The sequence below is a fragment of the Mesoplodon mirus genome (genome assembly GCF_964341445.2).
Source record: "Mesoplodon mirus genome assembly, chromosome: 16".
Taxonomy (NCBI): domain Eukaryota; kingdom Metazoa; phylum Chordata; class Mammalia; order Artiodactyla; family Ziphiidae; genus Mesoplodon; species Mesoplodon mirus.
In genome coordinates, this window is record NC_138992.1 from 77,749,460 (window position 1) to 77,773,154 (window position 23,695).

The following is a 23,695-nucleotide window of genomic DNA, read 5'->3' on the forward strand; positions in this document are numbered from 1 at the left end:
GGCAGAGATACAGGGGCCAGAGTCTCCTGGAGGAGGGACTCGAGCCGAAGTCTCAGGGGCCTCAGGAGCACGTGGCCGGGCGGAGGACGGCACAGCCGGGGGCGTGAGTGAGGAAGGTGCCTCCGGCTGCCGTGTGCTGTGCCTCTTCCTCTGGGCGAGTGGCCTCTGTGGGCAGGGCCTGCACCCAGTTCTCTTTGATGACTTCCATCTTCCCAGTGCCTAGAACACAGGATTCAATAGGTGTGTTGTGTGTTAATAACTGTTCAGAATGTACTTACAGATCTTTCAGAAAGCATCTTTAGGACATACACTGTATTTTATATCTGTATTTCCTCTCCATTAAAAAGCTTGTTAACATTCAGTTTATAACAACATGGCTTAACACGACACCTTAAACACCATTATTTTGAGGTTGGTAAGGTTGACAGAGGCTTGTTTTCTTTCCCTAAAGCCTTGCAAGGTTATAAACGCAGAAGACGTTGGCTTCATGTTCGTGGAGCTTGTTCAGCGCTGCCGGCAGCTGTTCCTCACCGAGACGGACACGGCCGAGGACCACGTCTACCAGCTGCCCAGCTTCCTCCAGTCTGTTGCCAGTGTCTTGCTTCACCTTGATACGGTGAGTGAGATAGTTGATTAAACGGAGCACAATTTTGACTATTTTACCTCAGTTCTTCAGGTAATTTGATGGTGTAGCAGGTTAATATGCATTCAGTACGGGCACATTGAGGTCAAGGTGACCTTTTTTTCCCCTAATATCTTTATTTATTTATATTTATTTATTGGGTTGCACCAGGTCTTAGTTGTGGCACGTGGGCTCCTTAGTTGTAGCAGGGGGGCTCCCTAGTTGTGGCATGCCTGTAGGGTCTAGTTCCCCGACTAGAGATTGAACCTGGGCCCCCTGCATTGGGAGCATGGAGTCTTATCCACTGGAGCACCAGGGAAGTCCCCAAGGTGACATTTTTAGCTAGTATGTTGTATCGGTACGGTTTTTGTCATGCAACTTGACTTTTTGTTCCCAAAGTAGGAAAAATTATTTGTTACTTTTTATCTTTTCTAAAAGATTAAGATTGCTGCTTGGGGTAGAATTGCACCTTAAGTATCATTTAGACAGTTACTCTGATTTTTCTTTAGACAATCACAGCAATAAGTCAGCAGAATAGGTAATAATCCTGGTTTTTCATTCATCTGATACGTGTCTAATGGAGTCGTGTTTACTGTGACTGTCTGTATGGTCCCTGTAGTTATTCATTGCCTGCCCTAGCTGTTCGTGTGCTCTCCTTTCTGGCAGGTTCCTGAGGTGCACATGCCAGTTCTGGAGCACCTCGTGGTCATGCAGATAGACAGTTTCCCCCAGTACAGTCCAAAAATGCAGTTGGTGTGTTGCAAAGCCATAGTGAAAGTTTTCCTGGCCTTGGCAGAAAAAGGACCAGTTCTCTGGAATTGCATTAGTACCATGGGTGAGTTTGGAATTCACTTGTTTTGAGGACGATGAATGGGTAATACTTAACATGTTGTTTGATATAAAGAACATCTGGTTGCCAAATTCTTTTGTATCTTTTGATGCCTCTTGGAGAACTCCTAGTATTTCAGTGGACCAAAATATCCTTTTTCTATCCATTTTTTGAATTTTTTTCCTCTTTCTTTTGCTTTTGAATCTTAATAGTCTAAAATTTAAAACTAAAGAAAAAAAAGAAAAAAATTAAAACTAAAGATATTAACAAACTTAGAGAAAAATTTGAGAGGTAAGTTATGTTCAAAAAGATAATGGCTGTCATTTTTATTGAGTGGTTATATTTTTCAGTGTATTTTTCTTTTTTGTTTTCATTTTCTTTTTATAGTGCATCAAGGTTTAATCAGAATATGTTCTAAACCAGTGATCCTTCAAAAGGTAAATTCTGAATGTATGATTTGAAAGTTAGTCTTTTGTCATCTTGAAAGCTAAAGATGTTGCTGGAGTTTTTAGTCTGTAAATATACAAAAGTGGCTTTTTTGTTATTAGCCATTAGCTACATTTTGAAAAGTATAGGCTGTAATACCTAAGTACTTTTTCCGGTGATGGTTATGAGACATCCTTAAACATAACCTTACTGCTATACATACATTTTTACAAAAAGGGATCTTTTTCTCTTGAAGCTAAGCTGTAGGACAAAATACGTAGGTATATTATGGGAGGCATGTCTTAGTTACTTTAAGTTAACAGGAAATAGGATGAGATGAGAGATCTGTATAAGAAGTTGAGGTAAATTATTCGTATAACACATACCTTGGATATTGTTTTGAAACACTTGTTAGTGCATCACTGTTTTAGTCCTAGTTAGAAAATTGTGATTTTTCCAGCTTTTTTATTATGCTTTCGTAATATACTGTCTTCCTCAAACAAATGAAGAGTCTCCAGCTGGTGACTGTTTTAGCTTAGAGAATTCTGACATCAGAAAGTGGAAGTGGAGCAGTGCTGCTCGTTCTCTGATCTGTCCTCAGTGTTGGATGTTTGTCTTCCCACCAGGGTGCTGAGCCTGAGTCTGAGGGCTACCGTGTGTCAGGGGAAGTTAGAACCGGCAAATGGCGAGTGCCCACGTACAAAGACTATTTGGATCTTTTTAGAAATCTCCTGAGCTGTGACCAGATGATGGTAAAAACGACCATTTTAAAGCCACAGAAGTACCTTAGTTCCTCTTTATTAGTCTCCATAGCTTTACACCTAAGAATTATCTCAGAAGTATATTTTACTAACTTTCAATAGGGTTTTTTTTTTTAAGTATTTATTTCAGGTAATGGAAAATGAAAACAGTGTAAGTTAGGATAGTTAAAGTGAGATTTGAAAAAAATCAAAAGGAACAAAATTATAGAACTCATTTAAAATTAATGAATTACCATAGCTGAGTCCTCATCTTAGCTTAAGAAGCAGCATACATAGTGTAATTGGTGCAGAGTTGTTCTTTCAAACAGACCCAGGCTGGTGGATAAAAAGAACATGGCAGGCAGTGTTACCACCACGGGAGAGATGTGCTCTTTTTATTTGCCAAAGCTGAAGGTAAATCCGGTTGATGTAGTAGGTACGAAGGAGATGGGTGCACGGCTGTTTCTCACGGTTAGAATCACGCCTCCTACGTTTCTGGCAGGTGTTTCAGTGGTGTCTGCTCTAAGCCACGTTCTGGCCACCGTTTAACATAGTCTTTGACAAAGCATTCATAGCCTAGGAAAAGCAGTGTTTGTCAATAGATGGTTCCTATCCTGTGAAAAATCTTAGGAGTTTTTCTTATTGAGGCAAAATAGTATAGCAATCTTAATAATTTTACCTAAAATGTGTTTTCTTATATGTGATGTTAGATACATTTTGAGGTTAAGTTTCATAAACTATTTGAGTAAAGGCAGAGTAATTGGTCCGTATTTTTGGAATGGTACAATATTTCAGTTTTAAAGAAATAATAGATTATAATACTTTAATTCCATTCTGAGAGTAGATATATATTTATACATATGTATGCATGCATGTATGTGTGAGTACATGCGTATTTATATGTGCACACGTGTATATGTGCATATGTACATGCATGTGCATGTGCACATAGACACAACATGTATAGTATACCGATGTGTGTACACACACACACACACACTCACACATTAATGTGGTAAATACTTTGACAAGGATTGGCCTAAATCTTCTCATTTACTACTGTGTGTGTTTGTTACATGACTGCGTAAGTCGTATCTAACTGGAAGGGTATTGTCTTAATAATTTAGGAAGGAATCTACATTTTCCAGCTTGAAAACTTTGAGGTAAATCTGCTATAGTTTACACAGGAGTTTCCATAATACCTGAATATACGTATACATCTTTATGTGTCATAATGCTTGTTTAATACTGGTACTGATACTTTTTTGCACAGTATGTTGAAATTTATTATTTTCTTTATTTTAAGGATTCTCTTTTAGCAGATGAAGCATTTCTCTTTGTGAATTCTTCTCTTCCAAGTCTGAATCGTTTGCTCTATGATGAATTTGTAAAATCAGTTTTGAAGATTATCGAGAAATTGGATCTTACACTGAAAAAGAGTGTTGGGGAACAAGAGGTTAGAAGATCTTGTCAGTAATAATTCTGCATCCTTTTTGTGCTAACTCTGCGTGCTGCAGTATGAGCAAATCTCACACTTGTAGAGATCACAGGAAATTGGTTTATCAGCATTAATACGTGTCATTGATACTTTTTTATTTGCATTGCCTAATGTGTAGAAAATATTCTGTTCTAGATTATTCAAAACTACTAGATAGTAGTTTATATGTTTAATAAGTTAAAGCAACTCTTTGGAAAAAGTTGTTACGAGGATTGTTCCTCATTCCTCAGCAATAGCGGAGTCAAGTCTTACTTAGTGTAGAGGCGGCCTTTTGCAGTAGGATCGGGAAACCTGACGTTCCTCTGGTTGATACCCGGGGAGACTCCAAGCTCTGTGCTCTGGAGTCAGTAGAAGGTAGGCCAGGGCGGACAGGGAAGACCCCCTGCTCCTGTGTTCTTGCACTGTTTTCCTGGCTGGCTCAAAGATGGGACCTAGCGTGAAACTGCCGCTCAGAGCTGCTGTCCGCTCTGAGGAGTCCTCATCACAAGACACTCAGGTGATGAGGCTAGAGTCAGTGGGCGTGGACTCTGTGGAACACACTCAGTTCACTGCTGAGCCCGTGGTCCCCTCAGTCGACTTTGCCTGTTGGCTTCCACGGCCGAGCCTGAGGCCACTGGGTCAGGGGTTCCTGCAGGGGCGGAGGTGGGCCCTGGGCCTCGTCAACCTGGCTGCACTCGTGATGCTTTTACACAGGTTGAAGGGGACACTGGGGGGTGGTCTGTTGCTCTTTACGGCTTCTTATTTATTCACGTCTAAACTAATTTCATAAGCAAACATGCCCATAGGGACTCCCTGAGACTGTTGGCCACACACCTGCTCTTGGAGCACGTGTCCTAGTCTCTGTGTCTTCTGCGCCCCTTGCACTGTCCGCCGGGTCAGCCGTCGCCTCTGAGGTTAGCGTTTCCCAAATAGGTCTAGACTCCAGCCTGCCCTTGACATTTCCCCCTGAACCTGAAACACAAAGTGAATATGTTAATATTTTTGTATTACCTAATAATAGTAACCATTCCTCTGTTTCTCATTTTGAAACCTACACGTCATTACTGATCCTTTCTATGTTATGAGATTCTGCCTCTGTCCGGTACCACTGCTCCTGTGCAGAAGTTATAGTCCCCACCTACCCTGTCTTTCTGTGTGTGCACCTTTATGCCCCCGTCAGTGTCCCCTGTGGCTTCCCGTGCTGCGTGTTCTGTGGGTCCCGTCATTTTGATCCTACTGTGAGCTTCCGAGGCCCGTCTGTACCTCCTCACTTTTGCATTCCTTCCTCAAAGACTCAGGACTTGGCTGTGGGGTCACTTGTTGTGTCATTTGTTGAATGATTGAATGTTACAGTGTTTTTTTGGTACCAATAATTTTTAAGGATGAAAATGAAGCTGCTGGTGTTTGGGTGAGCCCGACTTCAGATCCAGCTGCTAACTTGCATCCGGCTAAACCTAAAGATTTTTCAGCTTTCATCAACCTGGTGGAATTTTGCAGGTATTTAAGAAATGCTATTTGTTTAAGAGTGGAAATTATCAATCATTGGCTGTAATATAGGAATGTAGATATAAGAAATGAAATAGTAGGACTTAAAATCTGAAATTGCTTGTATGAAACTTAAAATATATTTAAATGTAGCAGCTGAGATTTATCTTTTTAAAAAAAAAACACATTTAAAAGATCCTCAGGTGGGGAAAACAAGGAATATAGATCTACCTGAAAATGATATAGAATGGAATCATAGATTATGATTTTGTTTTGATTATGTCGCTTATAATTTCAAAGCTGAATAAAAATTGTATATGATGAGAATTTCTACATTGAGCTTCACATTTGTTTTTACAGGGAGATTCTTCCTGAGAAACATGTAGAATTTTTTGAGCCATGGGTATGCTCCTTTGCCTATGAATTAATTCTGCAGTCTACACGGTTGCCATTCATTAGTGGTTTCTACAAATTGCTGTCTGTTGCTGTGAGAAATGCCAAGAAACTAAACTATCTTGAGGTAAGTGTTTTTTGAAGGACCCTGAGTATTCCTGTGTTCCTTAGGTTGCATGAGTGTGCAGAAATTCCTTCTCAAGTGCGACATGACAGCGTGTTGCAGCTTTACAGTCCACTCGTTGTATCATCTCTGCTTTGAAAGACTGATAATGTGAGTGGCAGTTGGAGGACACTCTTCCAAGCTTAACCAGTAGCATTTTCTGTTCTGATTCACAACACCCGGCTGATTACGTTGGCTCTGCAGGCGTTCTGCCGGGGTGCTGGGACCGGCATCACTGGCATCACTCGTGCCCTTTCCAGGCTCACCGCGTCAGAAGCTCTGGGCCGCGTCGTAGCAGTCTTTGCCCAGGCCGCCCAGGGCGTCTGGTGGCCCGTGAGGCTGGAGAGTAACCGGGTTTGTGTCTGGGGGCTCTGGGCGGGAGCAGTGTCTCAGCCCACAGGTGTGCGCATCACAACACCGGGACAGGGAGCAGACTTAGGCCTTGGGTCTTGACCGGCAAGCCCCTCCCACCTCCCACTCGCTTTCTCGTTGGCCTCCGCCTGAAACGTTTTCAGGGCTGATTTCCCTTCCCCTCTGCATGAGGCCTGAGCAACATGAAAATGGTTCCCCTTGGAAGGAAGGCTGGGAACTGCCGGATTAGGACACAGGATTACCTGGTTATCAGTCACTGAACTAATTCCATTTTATTTGACAGGGTGTTGGTCCAAAGAGTCAGAAACAGTCTCCTGAGGACCCAGAGAAGTCTTTTTGCTTTGCTTTGTTTGCAAAATTTGGTAAAGAGGTAATTTTCAAATGATTTATCCAGTTTTGTCATGGGTTATTTAAAAATGAATGTAAGACGTAGAGAATGGGTTTGAGGACACGGGGAGGGGGAAGGGGAAGCTGGGACGAAGTGAGAGAGTGGCATGGACATAGATACACTACCAAACGTAAAATAGCTAGCTAGTGGGAAGCAGCCGCACAGCACAGGGAGATCAGCTCGGTGCTTTGTGACCACCTAGGGGGGGTGATTGGGGTGTGGGAGGGAGACGCAAGAAGGAGGGGATATGGGGATATTTGTATACGTATAGCTGATTAACTTTGTTATAAAGCAGAAACTAACACACCATTGTAGAGCAAGTATACTGCAATAAAGATGTTTAAAAAAAAATGTAGAAAAAATCCTAATGATCATAAATGATCTAATTACTTAAAAATGGGCTGCTTAATCCATGTGGGGATTAAGGGGTTAAAATCACCAACAGAGGAAATCTTTGTGCTTCCAGAGTCCCCTGAGGTTTCTTAAGATTGAGTGATGACAACTCAAAGTTAATAGATTCTTTAGCTCTTCCACATAATCGGAATTAAGTACTCAACAAATGAACTTTTCCTGGAAATCAGTGCTTAATTCTTAAATGAACGCGGCTGTGTCAGATAAAGGCCCCGTGATCATTTTCCCTATTTGCGAATAGGGTATCTCATAGTTGATTGTGAAATCGAAGGCTCTCTTCAGATGCGCAGCACTGATGTTCTTGTCGTCTTTCTTGCTAAGGTGTCAGTTAAAATGAAGCAGTACAAAGATGAACTCCTGGCCTCCTGTTTGACCTTTGTCCTCTCCCTGCCACATGACATCATCGCACTTGATGTCAGAGCCTATGTCCCTGCCTTGCAGGTGGGTGCATCGTCCTGAGCAGACGCATCTCTCGTGCAGTGTCCTGTTTCCTGGAAAGCATGGCAGTCACAGCAGGCGCTCACCCGTCAGACACCCCGGTTCATGTTCTGCTTCTGCCACTGAGCAGCTTTGGGGAGGGACCCTGGCTGGGCCCCTCTGAGGGCCCCTGGGGGTGGGGGGTGAGGATTCAGCCCTCCCTGTGCTGCAGGTGTGCAGTGACACCCCTGGCAGGCCTTCCTGAGAGGGCCTCAGTGTACCCTTCCCTCCAGCCTGTCTGGTTCCGGCAGAGGAAAGGCTTGCCGTTAGAAACCCTCTTTGAATCTCATATTCCTTGTGTTTCATTACCTTGTTTGTACTCACATACAGATGGCTTTTAAACTGGGCCTGAGCTATACCCCATTGGCAGAAATCGGCCTGAATGCCTTAGAAGAATGGTCAGTTTACATTGGCAAACATGTAATTCAGCCCTATTATAAGGACATTTTACCCAGCCTTGATGGATATCTGAAAACTTCAGCCTTATCAGGTAAGGTTTAGAAGAATTTTGACGTGTATCTTAAAATGGCAATGTAATAACTATAATAAGACTACATATTTGCATTTTTGCAACTTCTGAAATTTGAACCCAACATATTCAAAATATGTTTGATATTTTTGTGATCTCCCCAATTCATTTCAGTATAATTGGGACATAAGTATAACTGAGGTATTAAACCTGCATTTTATTTTAGTCACTTGTATCCTACCAAGATTTATAAAATCTTCAAGGGCAAGAGGTCAGTCTTAAATATCTTGAACTCCTTATAGATTCTAACACACTGCCTTGCAAAGAAACTTTTGTTTGACAAATCAAACAGGAATTAAAACTATAAGGAAATCCAATAGTAATTTTATATTTTGACCTAATCTCACCTGATTTTTTATCGGTTTTTCAGATACAACTGATTTAGTACTAATGTTCAGAAGAATTGTCATACAAGAAGTAGGTTTGGGAAAAGATTCAAAGAAAAAATTCATCTGGCCAGGCAAAAAAAAATTTTTTTTTTAATGGATTGGAGGTTTTTAAAAAATTAATTAATTTATTTTTGGCTGCGTTGGGTCTTCATTGCTGTGTGTGGGCTTTCTCTAGTTGCAGCGAGCAGTAGCTACCCTTCGTTGCGGTGTGCGGACTTCTCATTGCAGTGGCTTCTCTTGTTGCAGAGCACGGGCTCTAGGCGCGGGGGCTTCAGTAGTTGTGGCTCGTGGGCTCTAGAGCACAGGCTCAGTAGTTGTGGCGCACGGGCTTAGTTGCTCTGCGGCATGTGGGATCTTCCCAGACCAGGGCTCGACCCGTGTCCCGTTCGTTGGCAGGTGGATTCCTAACCACTGTGTCACCAGGGAAGTCCCCAGGCCAAAGTTGTACTAGCCAAGAAAAGTAGTACGTAGAATTGAGGGGGGTCAGATTTCCTTGAACCAGAATGGAAATGGACATTGTGATCAGATGATTAAAAAGAAGGGTTCATGTTGGAGAAGTACCCTGAAATATTGGTAAGAATTGAAATGCCCCTGCCAGCAAAGTAGAAAATCAAGTGTTAATTCATAAAATTCCATCTACGTACATCATTATTTTATTGTTCAGCTCAAATACTGTTGGTTTAGAAACTGTAAATGAAAAGTGTCTGACAGATTCCATTCACTGTGTCTGGTTTTTATGACACCTCGATGCATATTCAGAGTTCATGGAGAAAGAGTCACAGTTTTGGGATAAGTATTTAGAGGGAAAAAAAACTAGTTGATGTTTGTATCTTTAGGCTTTTGAAGTTCACTTCTTATAAGGAGTGCTGCTGTTTGAGTAGCTCGCTGAAAGCACGTGGACGTGGTTGAAGGAATTGAATATGTCTGTTAGCAGATGTCTTTGTGGTCCCTGCATTTGCTTTTTTGAATTTAGTTCTGTTAGCTCATTGGAAAGGTTTGTGTTTCTTTTCAGTTAATGTGGGACGTTACTGTGATCCTTCAAGCAGAGAATTTAGTTATTGATGAGTCGTCGTTCTCCAGGTGGTTGGGAGGTAGGGAAACCACAGGGCAAAGCAGAGAGTGGTAAACTCAGAACAGCAAGTGCGTACCCCGGACGGCTGTTGTTGGTAATGTTGTGTTTGGTGCGCTCTTGGACTTCCAGAGCAGCCGCATGAACCGTGACGGGGACTCCTATCCGCTCTTTATGCGGGTTCGGCAGGTACAGTGTGTCCCACTTGCTGTGTCACTGTATATGCTTTCTCCGTATTGTGTGATAATACGGGTGTGCGTTTATACGTGATGTTTTTGCCCGAACCTTTTGTGAGTAAGTTGCAGGCATCACAGACACGTATGCCTGAATACCGCGAAGCGTGTTTCCTGTGCATGACCGCAGCGTCGTCGTGGTCAAGGTCAGGAAGGGTGACATGGATCCCTCACTCTCCTCCTCTGCAGCCCGTGTGCACATTGCTCGGCTGCCCCATTAACTTCCTTCGTAGCTCTGCTTTCAGCTGCGTTTTTCCGGGGCCAGAATTCAGTCCGGGCCTTGCGTTTAGTTGTCGTGCTTCTGGGTGTCCTTTAGTATGGGACAGTTCTCGTGACGTTGATGTTGTTGAAGGTTGCGGGCCGTGATCTGGGAGGAGGTCCTTCCAGCTGGGCTTGTCTGATGTCCTCTCACCTGAGGGGCTCCCAGGACCGATGGCAGGTGGTGCCGTCATGGACATGCCCATGGGCCTGTGGTTAGCGGGAGCTGCTCTCTTCTCTGATTGCAAGTGGCTGTCTTCCCAGTGAGGTCAGTCCCGTGAGGTCCTTCTCCAGTGGTCGGTGCTGAGGAGGGTGGGCACCGGGCCCCCCCGGTGGGTCAGGGTGTCCAGGCAGGCGAGGAGGGCGGCATACGGGACGTCGGCCACATTAACAACTGGATCAAGGACAATGAGGGGAGAGAGAGAGAGCTAAAGGGCCTCGGGGATCGGGCCGGGCGTGAGCTCAGGACCCTGCCTCCCGTCCTGGGCCTCACTGCTTCTGCACACGTGCGCAGGCGCCCGCACATGTGTGTGGGTGGGTGAAGTGGAACGTGGAACGTGCACACCTGTTGTCCTTCTGTCCATTGGGAGGGGCTGCCTGGGGCTAGTGGTACCTTTGTAGCAGCGAGCAAACCAGTGCCCAGGTTGTGGCTTTGGAGAAATGGCTGCTTTCAGCCTGGACAGGGAAAGTACAAGAGGAACCTAGAATATTGTGTTTTCTGAAACATGCAGAAATCAAGGAAGTGTTCAAAGAATGATGGGAAATGTCACGGGCCAACTTGGGATAATCTGAGCATCAAGGCAGATTTTCCCAGAAAGAGATCGTGATCCACTGAATCGTGTAGGACTCTTGCGTGTGTACAGTTACAAGTCAGCGAGTAAACGGAAAGCCTCGTCCTGTGCTTCTTCTCGCTGTGTAACAAGTCACCACAGGGCCAGCGGCTGCAGCACCATCTGTCGTTTCCCCGTCCTTTGGGTCAGAAGCCTAGGCGGGCTTAGCCGCTCCTCTGCGTGGGGCCGGCTGGGCCGGCCTGGCCCTTCTCCGGGCACTCGGGAGGGCCCTCAGGTTCCTGCAGGGTGTCGGCGGCGTCCGAGGCCCCGTTTCCTTGCTGGCTGGTGGTCCCGGCTTCACCCGCCCCTTGCCTTTGGCCGTCCACCTTCACAGCTAGCGGTTCGCCTTGAATCCTTAGGCTCTGAGTCTGTGCCCCTTCCTCCTGCATCCGCTGGAGGAAACTCTGCTTTTAAGAGGCTCGTGTGATTAGATTAGACCTGCCTTTGTTGTGTAAGGGAACACAGTCATGGGGGTAACACCGGGGAGGGTCATGGGGCTACCTTAAAATCCTGCCTACCTCACCCCACAACGCATGTTACTCACCAAGGGTGCAGATGGCAGCTTTACAGTGGAGACCCTGGCAGACGGTCGTCAGCCTGCTGGCCAGCAGTGGAGCCAGTGGACAGCATGCCTCCTTATGTGCTTTGCTGAGAGCCCAGTGCCGCTCTGTGCCGCTCGTGACAGAGGTGCAAGGCCTGAGCCTTTCGCTCAAAGTGCTTCTGATAAGTAAGACTCAAGCCTTGCTCCCTTGTGGATTCCACAGAAAGTAAAGAGTAACTTTGCCCATTACAGACAAAGGCATTGATCAGTAAGGCAGAGAAGCACGTCCTTTAAGACTGAGTGAACTTTGCTAAGAATGTAACCCATTTCATAGCCTCTTCTCAGACTCAGGTGTTACACTTTCCAAATTTTGTCATGTTCTGGGACCCACGGACACAACGTAAAACAGTGGGTCTCCCAGGGAGTCCATAAGATCCAACTGTTTTTCGAGGAATACTAAGATGTCGTGTGTGTTAACATGCGGTCTTCAAATAGATCAGTAGGTCTTTACAAAAGTAGGTTCTGCTTCCAGTATGCTGACTGTTGCTAGTTGTAACCCACAAAAGCAAAAATCTGTGAGCTGTTAGTAAGTCCCAGTTGTGGAAAGACGGCTGGACACCCAGAAGCCAAGACTCGCTGCTTCGTGAGCAGCAGAGCAGCTCACCCTCCTTAGAAGTCAGAAGCACGCCCTCTCCTACTGCAGCGTCATCCGCTTCTCAGTTACAACTCGCTGCCAAACTTCTCTTGGACTGAGAAAACGTGGAGCGGACGGTTCTGAGAAGTGTCTGCTGAGGTCTTGGAGCTTCTCGGGCTCGGAGCTCGTGGGCACACGTGACACCCGCCTGCAGCCGCGTCCATCCCGCATGGCACCGCACACAGCACGCCCCATCCCCTCGTGGCCTAGACAGCAGGACACAGAAGCACACAGACGGAGAAACGATGCCTAGTGGGGCTCCCCTGGCAGTCCAGTGGTTAGGACTTGGCGCTCCCACTGCAGGGGGCCTGTGTTCAGTTCCCAGTTGGGGAACTAAGATCCCACCAGCTGCGCAGCATAGCCAAGAAAAAAAGAAAGAAAGAAAAATGATGCTTAGCGATCAGTGTTTCGGTATTCTGCTTTACTTAGAAATTACGTGGGTATCCAGTGATTATTTACTAATTAACTCAGTCCAAGGTTTCAAGGCTGCAGACCATAGAAATTATCTTCCAGTTGACATGCTACAAAACGTAATTACTGGGGAAGTAAAAAGTTTGTCCAGTGATTCACTTTAGTTGAACATAAACTTACTGCATTTATCATGATCTTAAAAGTTACGTAGGGGGCTTCCCTGGTGGCGCAGTGGTTGAGAGTCCGCCTGCCGATGCAGGGGACACGGGTTCGTGCCCCGGTCCGGGAGGATCCCACATGCTGCGGAGCGGCTGGGCCCGTGAGCCATGGCCGCTGAGCCTGTGCGTCCGGAGCCTGTGCTCCGCAACGGGAGAGGCCACAACGGTGAGAGGCCCGTGTACCGGAAAAAAAAAAAAAAAAAAAGTTATGTAGGGCTGTTTGTGATGAAGAAAAAATTCTGCAGATGGTTGGTGGTGTTATTTTGTGTGTCTTGTACCATAATAACAATGTAATGAGAGGTGATGTTAGCTTATTGTTATTGCCTTTGTAAGCCTGAATAAGTATAATAAGTATATAAATAAGTATAGGAAAAACAAACCCAGGTAGAATAAGATGTATGCTTGTATTGTACTTAACTCTGATAGGAAAACACATTTATGTAAACTAAAATCATGAAATTTGTCTCATTTGCCGAAGATGTGCCTTTATTATGTGAATATGGCTTTCTGAAATGCTTCTGAGTTAGTGACTATAGCATTTTTTTAAAGTTTGGCACATTTAAAGCATTATAAGTCCAATTTTTTTATTTTCAGATAGTTTTAGGAATATTCATTTTATATAAGCTCATTTATCTGTATAAATAAGAACAGCTCCTTTAAGAAACTTAATAATCTAATTTCTTAATACTTTCCAAATACAGGAGAACAGCACACTCACAAGGAGAAGTCAGGTTGTTCTCAATTCAGGGCTTAGGTGACACACAGACACATGAGGGTTTATGGCTTCAGTTCTGCAGTTTGAGTCATAGACACAGATAAAACACTTGACCAGTCCACGTATCAGAGAGTTGTTTTTCCCAGTGTACAAAATTCTTAACTAATTTGAGCTCCAAAACATTTTAATAAAGACTAAATAAAAACCAGATCCTCTTTTCATCTGGGGCCACCAGAGGGTAGATTTCTATTATCCACCTGCAGAAGGTCCAAGACCAAAACCCCAGTTCTTAGTGATTGTTCCCACCCGGGGCCTAGCTCGTGGAGTGTGAGCAAACCTGCACCACAGACTCACAGATGGAAGGGGAACTAGAGAAACAGAAAGCAGAGGGGAGTCAGCGGGTCTCACTTCTGGGGGCCAGGAGAGGCGTGCTGGGGTTATAGCCCCTGTGAGGGTCCTCCCAGGCTGTCTCAGCACTGGGAGAAGTAAGTGTGACTCCACTGAGAGAAAGTGAGCAGGTGCCAAAGGTTTTATTAATAAAGGACTAGCAAGACGCTACAAATGGTTTCTATAACCTGAACGCAGTGCTGAGAAAGCATTAGACAGACCCAGATGGAGGCATCTAATTTTGTAAATGTCCAAGTCATGAAACTCCAGGAAACTGAAGAACTGTTTCACTTAAAGGAGATGAAAAAGACAAGACAACTAAGTGTAACCTGTGGTTCTAAGCTAAGACGTTGTTAGGGCCGACTGGAGCCTGACTGGGGGTGGGGGTGAATGTGGGCCACGTCTGCAGCTCAGCATCCTCATCCGGGTTGTAGTGTGGCTGTCACGTAGGACAGGGTCCTTTAGGACACACTCTGTCCTGCTCTGGGTAGTAGCGTGGCTGTCATGTAGGACCGGGTCCTTTAGGACCCACACCATTCAGGGGTGGTGGCGTCAGATTGGTACCTTACCATGAAGTGGTTCGGGAGGGAAAGTTTTGTGCTAAACTTGCAAGTTCTGTAGAAGTTAATGATTGTCGAATGGCAGCTCCTTCACTGCTGTAAGTGTTCTGATTCCCAGGGATGTCACACCGTGATGGTTTTAGTGTCTGTCCATTGGTGATTCTTCTGAGTTGATGATTATTGTAAAAGTGGCACAGTGGCGATGTTCCAGCTCCATGATTCCTTTTATCTAGTTAGCACTCTACGGTGAGAAATAACTTTTTTCACCCATTATTTCTGCCTGTCAGGAGGGACTTGTGGATTCTTATATTCTCAGTGGGTCCAGCCCTTTCCTGCTCCCACTGATGTCTGTGCTCAGCCTGTCCCAGATGTGACTTGTGTGGGACTCGTGGGAGCGCGCCCCTCCCCGAGCAGTGCCCCCTCCTGGCGCTTCTCACCAGCACAGTCTACCCAGACTGGGAGTCAGCCACTTCTCCAAGGAACCATGTTTCTTTTAGTCAGCAGTGGTATTTAAAACTAAGACAACACTGTTAATATTGCTGTTCTAGAAATTTCATTTTTAATCTCACTTTAAATTAGGATTTCAATGTCTCTCTATAGCAGCGTAGTGTGTTTTCCCTTGTATTAATTAAATAAATGAATGAGTGCTGTTTAAAATTGACTTTTGTTTACCGTTGATAGATGAGACCAGGAATAACTGGGAAGTGTCAGCACTCTCTCGGGCCGCCCAGAAAGGATTTACTAGAGATGTGTTAAAGCATCTGAAGAGGACAAAGAACGTTTCATCAGTAAGAAATCCCTTGTATTTTCTTTACCTTAAATAATGGAGAGATCAGATTCTAATGCTTGTGAAAAGTAAAAGTCTTCATTTAAAATATTAGTTCTTACTAGTTCTTACATATCAGTGTACAATATAGAAATAATTTCAATATATATTTAGCAGTAAAAATGTAAACTATGTTAACGGGTTTATTGTCTTGTTTTCTTGTTTGGAATAAGCAATTGGAGTAGTGATATTATGGATATGTAAGATTAACTCATTTACTGATTAAATCTGAAATACATATTGTCAAGTTCAGTTCATGGCAGTTTTTATGGTTTTTTTCCAGTGATAATTTCTTGAGACCAGTTTTTTAGATGTAGCACATAATGTGACAGATAAAAATGATGTAAATAGAGAAAATTGAGTTAGTGTAGGGAAAATATTTTTAAGTATGATGTGAAAAAGGAAATTTGAAAAACTTTTAATATCTAGAACTGATATTGCAGGCTCTAGGGAAAATTCCTCCCATCTTGGTATTTTTGACAGCTTTTGATTGGGAGACCTGGGTGAAACTAGAAATGGTGTCTAAAGGTTTTAAATTATTTTATCACATATAAGTAAAGGAAGGTAAAGTTACTTGAGCGTGCCTCTAGTTTTGCACATTTCTTTACAGACACAGGACCCCGTTTCCCTACCTAGGTGGACCCTGGGGTCCCCGGGTGCAAGGCCAGAACTGTCAGCATTTTCACACGTCGACGTTTGCACCGTGCAGTGGTGGGTGGTGCGTTGGTTCCCTAGCGCCTCCTTAAGCCTCGACTCTTGAGCACACGTTGTGTGCCATCCCGTGTGCTGGAGCAGGGGTGCTGGCGGTTGTCCTCAGGGGTGCGCCGAGCAGCCCTTCCCTTGTGAACGCCGTTGTTACTGGGGTAGACAGCCTGGCTGCTCAGTGTCTGGCAGGCGTTTTCTCCAAGACAGAGAGCGAGCCTGTCACTTCAAAGAAAACTTCTGAGAGTATTGGTTGCCAGTGATAAAATTCAAGCTTTTAAGTGAAAATTAAAATTTTGGAAGACTTGTAACCATCATGAGCTGGGCAGCTTCTCAGTACTTAACAACTGTGATATTTTCACATGTACAGTGAAATGCATCAACATGTGGAAGATCTGCATGACCCAGGGAACCATTGTTTTCAGATGAACAGTACATTATGTTCCCAAATCGTGTGTGGGTGAAAATCCACAGAGAGCAAGAGAAGCCCATGGATTTTAATGTAGTGACTACATAATCTTCACTGATGTGGTTTCAGATTCCACTTTGTGACTAACCTTTAAGAAACTTCCACTTCAGTTTTGGAGCCGTATCAGAGAAAAACCCCAGTTATCTAGAAAGACTATTAAAATACTCTTCCTTTCCCAGTTACAGCCCAACAACAAGTCTGTCACAAATTTGAAAATGGGAAACAGTACCACTTGCCTGAGGTTGTTTATTTGGAATATATCGTTACTTTTCCTAAAAGTGTATCGTTTGTTAACATGTCGTGGGTTCACTGTTTTTAAAGTAAATGATAACTATTTAAATAATATCTAAGTTTCAACTTATGATAAATACTGGTAAATACCACCTACATAAACAGAAGTTCTTTGGGAAGCCTCAGTATTTTTTAAGGGTGTAAAGGCTCTTGCCAAAACTTTGGAACCGATGGTCTAGGAAACGGACAGCGAACTGCAAAATTGGAAGGGCTGTGGCTTCTTTTCGTGAATTTGCCATAAAATTAACTGCAGTGCCGTGTAGGCTATAACGAGCCATTGGAGGCGTCAACACTGGCGAGGGTGGTAGAGCAGTTTTCTTGCAGCTCGTGACTCTCTAATGTTTAACTTGTCACCATGTTTGCAGCATGAAGCGCTGTCCTTAGAAGAAATACGGGTTCAGGTCGTGCAAGTGCTTGGCCGTCTTGGGGGACAGATCAGCAAAAACCTCATAACAGGTGACCTTTCCTTAAAGCACATTAACCCCATGGGTGTATTTGGATGCATACAGGTCATGGTGTGTTCTGATATTTGCTCCTGTATGTCATTTATGTGTTTTCAGGTAAGATTATGAAGAGCCATGTTTTGCCTGATGGAGTGAATACTTCCACTGTGCCATGCAGCCTGTGGGGTTCTTTGTGCTCGCTCACTGGGGTCTGGTGTCTTTTCCTTTATGAAGCAGAATCTAGCTTGATGCACCTTTATGTTAAACATTGTGTCAGGAGTTCAAAGTTATCTTTTTTAACCTGATATCCTTAATATTTGGATAATTTAAGTTGTTTTTGATCGGAATTAGCTTTTTTTTTTTTTTTTTTTTTCCTGTGTGTGGTACGCGGGCCTCTCACTGTTGTGGCCTCTCTCGTTGCGGAGCGCAGGCTCCGGACGCGCAGGCTCAGTGGCCATGGCTTACGGGCCCAGCCGTTCTGTGGCATGTGGGATCTTGCCGGACTGGGGCACGAACCTGTGTCCCCCTGCATCGGCAGGCGGACTCTCAGCCACTGCACCACCAGGGAAGCCCGGAATTAGCATCTTTGATTAGTAAAAATTGGTATTTTTACCTTTAAAATTTCATATTAAGTGTATTGGTGATTTTGGCATTTCAGAAGTCAGAGCCTGTATTAGGAAAATAAGTGTTATAAAGAGGAGATACTTAATTGAAGTATTGTGCATTTATCATTTTTCCACAGAAGAGTAACTCTTACTGAAATTGGAAATTAAACATTCCAGACTGTTAGACTTGTTTAAAAATGGTTTGCCTTTAAGTCAAATTCAGAAACAGTGCATGGTGGTTTGTACACGTGTGGTAAACAGAGCGGGAAGGGGTGAGCCAGGGGCTGTCCTGGAGCGAGGAGGGACTGACCGAAAGCACTCTGCATCTCTCTGACAGCAGTGTCCCCCGAGGAGAGGGCCAGACGCTGTGTGGCCTGGGACAGAGAGAGGAGGCTCGGCTTCGCGGTGCCCTTCGCGGACATGAAGCCCATCATCCACCTGGACCCATTCCTGCCACGCGTCACAGAGCTGGCGCTCTCGGCCGCCGACAGACAAACCAAAGTACTCACTGATCACCTGCTGTGGTTAGACGTGTATTCGTTAGGAAACACATATTGTGTTTCACGGATTTTGTATTTTCTCTAGTATAGTAATCAGGAAACTGTTCAGTTATCAGAAGTATGTGTCCTTGGAAAATGGAAGTTAAACATAAATTATCTGAATAATAGATGATAACCTGGCAAAACATTAATATACCAGAACTCTTCATAATAGAAAATAGTACAGAGGGTGTTGAAAAGTGATTTTTAGTCTGTACTTGATTATCTCTTCAACCTGGGAGATTAGAAACAGATAATCTCAAATCTTTATATTAATCTGTACATTTCCAAAATTTGTGCCTTAAAAATATATTTACTGAAAGTGACAGTTGAAAATGTGCTAACACATGAAGCAGAGTTCTGTGATACGGCAGCATGGAAATATGTTTCTTACGAATGTATTAGTCCTGATGTCTAAATCTTTTAAATCTCAGTTCTTCACTGCGGGCTCCAGATCAAAGTGAACGGAAGCATGAATTTTATACAACAAGAAGTGCCACTTCCAGTTCATTTATTTTTGGGTGGGATAGTTATCTGCTGCAGAAGTTTTCCTTTTTAAAGGGCTACATTGTGTAGCATTTCAAAATGCTCTTAACCTTTGTTGGACCCCTGGCCTCTTTCAGGTTGCGGCCTGTGAGCTTCTGCACAGCATTGTCATGTTTATGCTGGGAAAAGCCACTCAGATGCCTGACAGTGGCCTGGGCCCCCCACCCATGTACCAGCTCTATAAGCGCACTTTTCCTGCGCTGCTTCGACTGGCATGTGATGTAGATCAGGTAAGTGCATGACTTTGAATTTGAAACAGTTACAGAATTTTTTTACACAGTCCTGTCTAGTTCAGTGGTGGTCAGAGCTTGCTGCACGTTGGGACCACTCTGGGGTCTTGGAAAACCTGCTACCTGGCTCCTGCCCTTCCGACTCCGGCTTAATTCCTCAGGGATGGGCCCTAAGGAATTAAGTGATGAGAGTAATTAATTAAGTAATTAAGGAATTAATTACGAGAGTCTAGCCCCTAAGGCTGATTTTGCTACCGGCTCTGTCACTTAGGGGTGAAGAAGAGAGGAGGGGCCGTGGCCAGCAGTCGGGGGCGCTTGGAGATGTCAGCAGGTCATCTCTTCCTCGTGGCTTTTTGGACAGAATTCTCCTTTGCTGCTGGGACACGGAAGACAAATTCTTTATTTTATGAAGCTGGCAGAACCCTGATATAAGGGTGCACACATAAAAAAGAAAACTAAATGAAAAGCTCACTTATAAATACAGATGGAATATCCTTCAGTATATATGTGAACAAATACAATCCAGCAGTGCCTTAGGATGCACCATGATTAAATAGGATTTTGGGGTAAAACTGGAAATTTACCACAGAAATAGGTTTCATAAGCAGCGATTCTCTTCATATAGGCCAAGAAGGTATTTTGTTTTGGTAAATCAGGAATAGTTTAATTTTGTCTTTAAAAAAATGATGAAGAACGTTTACCTGAATATCACAGCCAAATCCTGCCCAGCCATGACGCAGTGATGCTGCCTTGTGCTTTGGTCGTGTGTGTTTCGTAAGTTATTTGCGCTGGTTAGCCTCTGGGTCTCTCATCAGGCCATGAGGTCCCTGAGGTCAGGGACATCAGAGAAAGGAAGGAAAAAAATTATTATTTTGAATATAGTTTAAAAAAAATATGGAAAGCCCAGAGTATCAACTGATAAATCTAAGAATTAATAAAGGAGAAAGCTGATGAATTACAAAACAGAATTCTCATATATCAGTGTTCCAATATGTCTCATATTCTGTTGTAGCATCGACCACTTGGAAAATAGGTTTACAACATAGCATTCGTAAGAGCATCAAACAATGTAATAATAATAAAACGTCGGGGGAGTTCGACCTAGTGGGTAGGATTCTGAGCTTTCACTGCTGTGGCCCAGGTTCAGTCCCTGGTTGGGGAACTGAGATCCTGCAAGCTGCATGGCGCAGTGTAAAAAATAAAACGAAGTAAAATAAAACGTCTAGGAATAAACTTTAATATGCCAGGCAAACATATTTTATGAATATAAAATGAAAGTGATGTGTACCTGAAGAATCAATATTGAGGGAATGCCCTGGCAGTCCAGTGGTTAGGACTTGGTGCTTCCACTTCAGGTAGCCCAGGTTTGATCCCTGGTCGGGGAACTGAGATCCCGCAAGCTGGGCGGCGTGGCCAAAAAAAAAAAGGATCAATATTGAAAAAATTCGAGCTCTTTCCAAATCGTTCAGTAAGTTTGGTATCGTTCCAGCAAAAATCCCGGAATTAATTTTCGTTTTGAACGTCAAAAGTAATCTGGAAGAATAATTGCTAGAGCCTAACCAAGAAAAATTTTGGCAGGGTCAGGTACTGAAGGGTGTCTTGCCCTAACAGATATTAAGAAGCAGCCACGTTAATTATAATGGGGTTGAACTTGTGCACAGATATGTCTGTGGGACTGTCTGGCAGTTGGCAAGTGGACCCATGTGTACACATAAATATTGTATGTGTGGTAAAAGGGGCTTTTTTAAGTTAGTGAGAAATGGAACATTTAATAAATTCTATTATAGCATTTGACTAACATATGAGAGGTTAATTTCAAATTAAAAAGATCTAGAAGGAAAAATAAACTCTAAAAATATTATAGAAAAATGTGATGAATTATAGCATGTCTGCATGTATCTTTGGATTGGGATGGTCTTTTTCATTGGTAAAATATACTAATTAATATAGAAACATATGATGCTAAAAGTGAACCTCCACGTCATCACCCCTTTCCCACCATTATTCCTCAGGAAAAGCCACTGTATCCTCTGCCGAAAGTTTGGTGAAAATACTCCTAGATCTTTGTAAAACATAGCATACGTATAAATTTTATATAAATTTTTATAAGCATACATATAAATTTTGTTTTACAGATAAAAAGGATTATAGCATTCAAAAATGCTTTCTTTTATGTAAAATGTGATTTCTGCTACTTGGTTGGATTTTAGCATTACATTATAGGTGTCTTTCCATACAGTTTGTGTAGAAAGGGAAATTTTCATACAAGGTATTGAAGGGAGATCTGTGGAAGAAAACTGTTAGTGTATTGATAGTTCTGACTTTATAAGTATTTAAAACCACTGAATGGCACAAACCCACAGTTTTGACATACACATGATGTAGGGAAGTTTTTTTTTTTCCCACATTGTGCTGAAGATACTAAGATTTTAAAATGGGCAAATGGATAAAGAACAAAAATGGGCAGCTCTTGAACACAGAAGTACATATGGCCAATTAAATATGTTTTAAATATTCAACCTTTTTAGTAAACAAGGAAATTCAAATTAAAATGGTATGGATTGCAGCAGTTGTCAAATATTTTAAAAATTGGCAGTGTTTAGTGCTGCCAAGCTTGTAGGGAAAGGGGCTTGTGAGTCCTGGCAGGTGGGAGTGTGGACAGCAGCCCTTGTCCAGAGAGGTGTTCAGAGTGGTGTGTATAAGACAGACATACTGCATTTCTAACAACAGGATTGGGTAACTGAATCATGGTTTACCCATATATGAGATAGCAGGCATCTAATAAAGATACTGATATAGCTTATGTATTTACATGAAAAGTATTCAAAATTAAGGGGCAGAAAAGTGGTTACAAAAGTGTATATTTTTACACACGTGTATACATATATTTAAATGTGTATAAATAAAATATACTGAGTTAACAGTGGTTTAGAATGTTAACAGTGGTTACCTTTTGGATGTAGGGTTGTAGTTGGATGGTTTTCTACATTTTCTGTAAATGGTGTGTGTGTACATATATATAATTTATGTTCTAAGAATACAAAATAATTCTTTTTGGGGAAAAAAAAAAAAAAGAGTGATGCTTTAAGACCAGGTTAAATATCCAAACTGAAAGGTAAGATTCTTTTACTTTAAGTCAAAAAGTTGCTTCAAAGTTTAGAAAGATATTTTTTGGAGAAATACACAGGTGCAAGAGAACTTGTTTGGTCTGAGCCCCAGACATTTCACGTGATTTTTGTGGGTTTTTTTTTATTTTTAAATTTTATTTTATTTTTTGGCCACAACAGGCGTTATGTGGGATCCTAGTTCCCTGACCAGGGATGGAACCCACACCCCCTGCAGTGGAAGCACATGGTCCCCCACTGGACTGCCAGGGACCTCCCTCACGTGATTTTTGATGTGGTGTCCGTACCACGTGCTTTGTTCTTAAGCTGAGTATCAGCGGGGAAGTAGAACTCCCCTGGCTTTCTCAGTGCTCCTGTACAGCCAGCCTTGTGAGACGTGAAGATCAGGAATGTTCCCCTTCACTCGGGCTGTGAACATTTACTCTTCATAGAGAATGAGGGTTAGATGCATAACCATTTGTCTCAGGAAATTGCTCTGATCCAAAAGGACAGTAAAACTTCTCTCCAGGCCTGGGAGCCACCCTGGATTGTAGGAGCCAGACACCCACAGGGCTCTCTGGGCCCTGGAGAGACTGTATTTACATTTGAGAAGGTTAGGGTGAGAACCCGCATCTCCAAGGAGTAAAGACTAGTTTCCCTTCTTTTGGCAGCCGAGGGGGAAGTGCCTCTTCTACTTCTACTCTTGTTCTGTGATACAGCCTGGAAGTCTGTATGCAGAGGACGCTGACCTGGCTTCTGCTTTGTCCCCACGGGGGTGTGAACAGAATGCCTTCTGTTCAACTCAGGATCAGGTTAATCAGGGTGAATGATCAAAACCATCACTGTCACCCTAATTGCCCTCCTCGTTAGAGGAACAGTAAGTTTGGGGATGCGTATTTTTCTTTGCCAGACTCTTAGGAAGAAGTTAGACCACGTTCATCACAGAACTTAACTAGAGAAGGAAACTAATATAACCACAGTAATATTACGCTTAATTTTGCCCCTGTCATATAAATGGAACTCTCTCTGATACAAAATTTACATGACAAAAGTAAATTCTGATGTTATTACTCCTTCAGGTGCCGAGGCAACTGTATGAACCTCTAGTTATGCAGCTGATTCACTGGTTCACCAACAATAAGAAATTTGAAAGTCAGGACACTGTTGCCTTACTAGAAACAATACTGGTGAGTCATGGTTCTTTTCCTGCCGTTCCCATCAACTGGTTATATGTGATCAATACTCAGAACTTTAAGAAAAGCTACCTGTCAAGGTATCAAAATGTAACATCTAGTTAGATTGGATCATCTCTTTTATTTTGGT

General features: G+C 43.2%; 1 protein-coding gene across 10 annotated transcripts in view; it reads left to right on the forward strand.

Moving 5' to 3' along the window:
- PRKDC (protein kinase, DNA-activated, catalytic subunit) overlaps positions 1–23,695 on the forward strand; it is a 164,200-nt gene that overhangs the window by 22,940 nt on the left and 117,565 nt on the right. For 7 of the 10 annotated variants that reach the window (XM_082600986.1, XM_082600989.1, XM_082600992.1 and 4 more), the window contains exons 12-26: positions 452–616; positions 1,289–1,457; positions 1,839–1,888; positions 2,504–2,629; positions 3,924–4,073; positions 5,476–5,591; positions 5,940–6,099; positions 6,791–6,877; positions 7,628–7,747; positions 8,114–8,273; positions 15,299–15,405; positions 17,271–17,361; positions 18,291–18,454; positions 19,116–19,268; positions 23,452–23,559. In XM_082600986.1, the coding sequence (XP_082457112.1) occupies positions 452–616; positions 1,289–1,457; positions 1,839–1,888; positions 2,504–2,629; positions 3,924–4,073; positions 5,476–5,591; positions 5,940–6,099; positions 6,791–6,877; positions 7,628–7,747; positions 8,114–8,273; positions 15,299–15,405; positions 17,271–17,361; positions 18,291–18,454; positions 19,116–19,268; positions 23,452–23,559 (1,926 nt within the window). The remainder of the gene's footprint in view (positions 1–451; positions 617–1,288; positions 1,458–1,838; positions 1,889–2,503; positions 2,630–3,923; positions 4,074–5,475; positions 5,592–5,939; positions 6,100–6,790; positions 6,878–7,627; positions 7,748–8,113; positions 8,274–15,298; positions 15,406–17,270; positions 17,362–18,290; positions 18,455–19,115; positions 19,269–23,451; positions 23,560–23,695) is intronic. The other 3 variants (XM_082600990.1, XM_082600991.1, XM_082600987.1) reach the window with 1 other exon arrangement.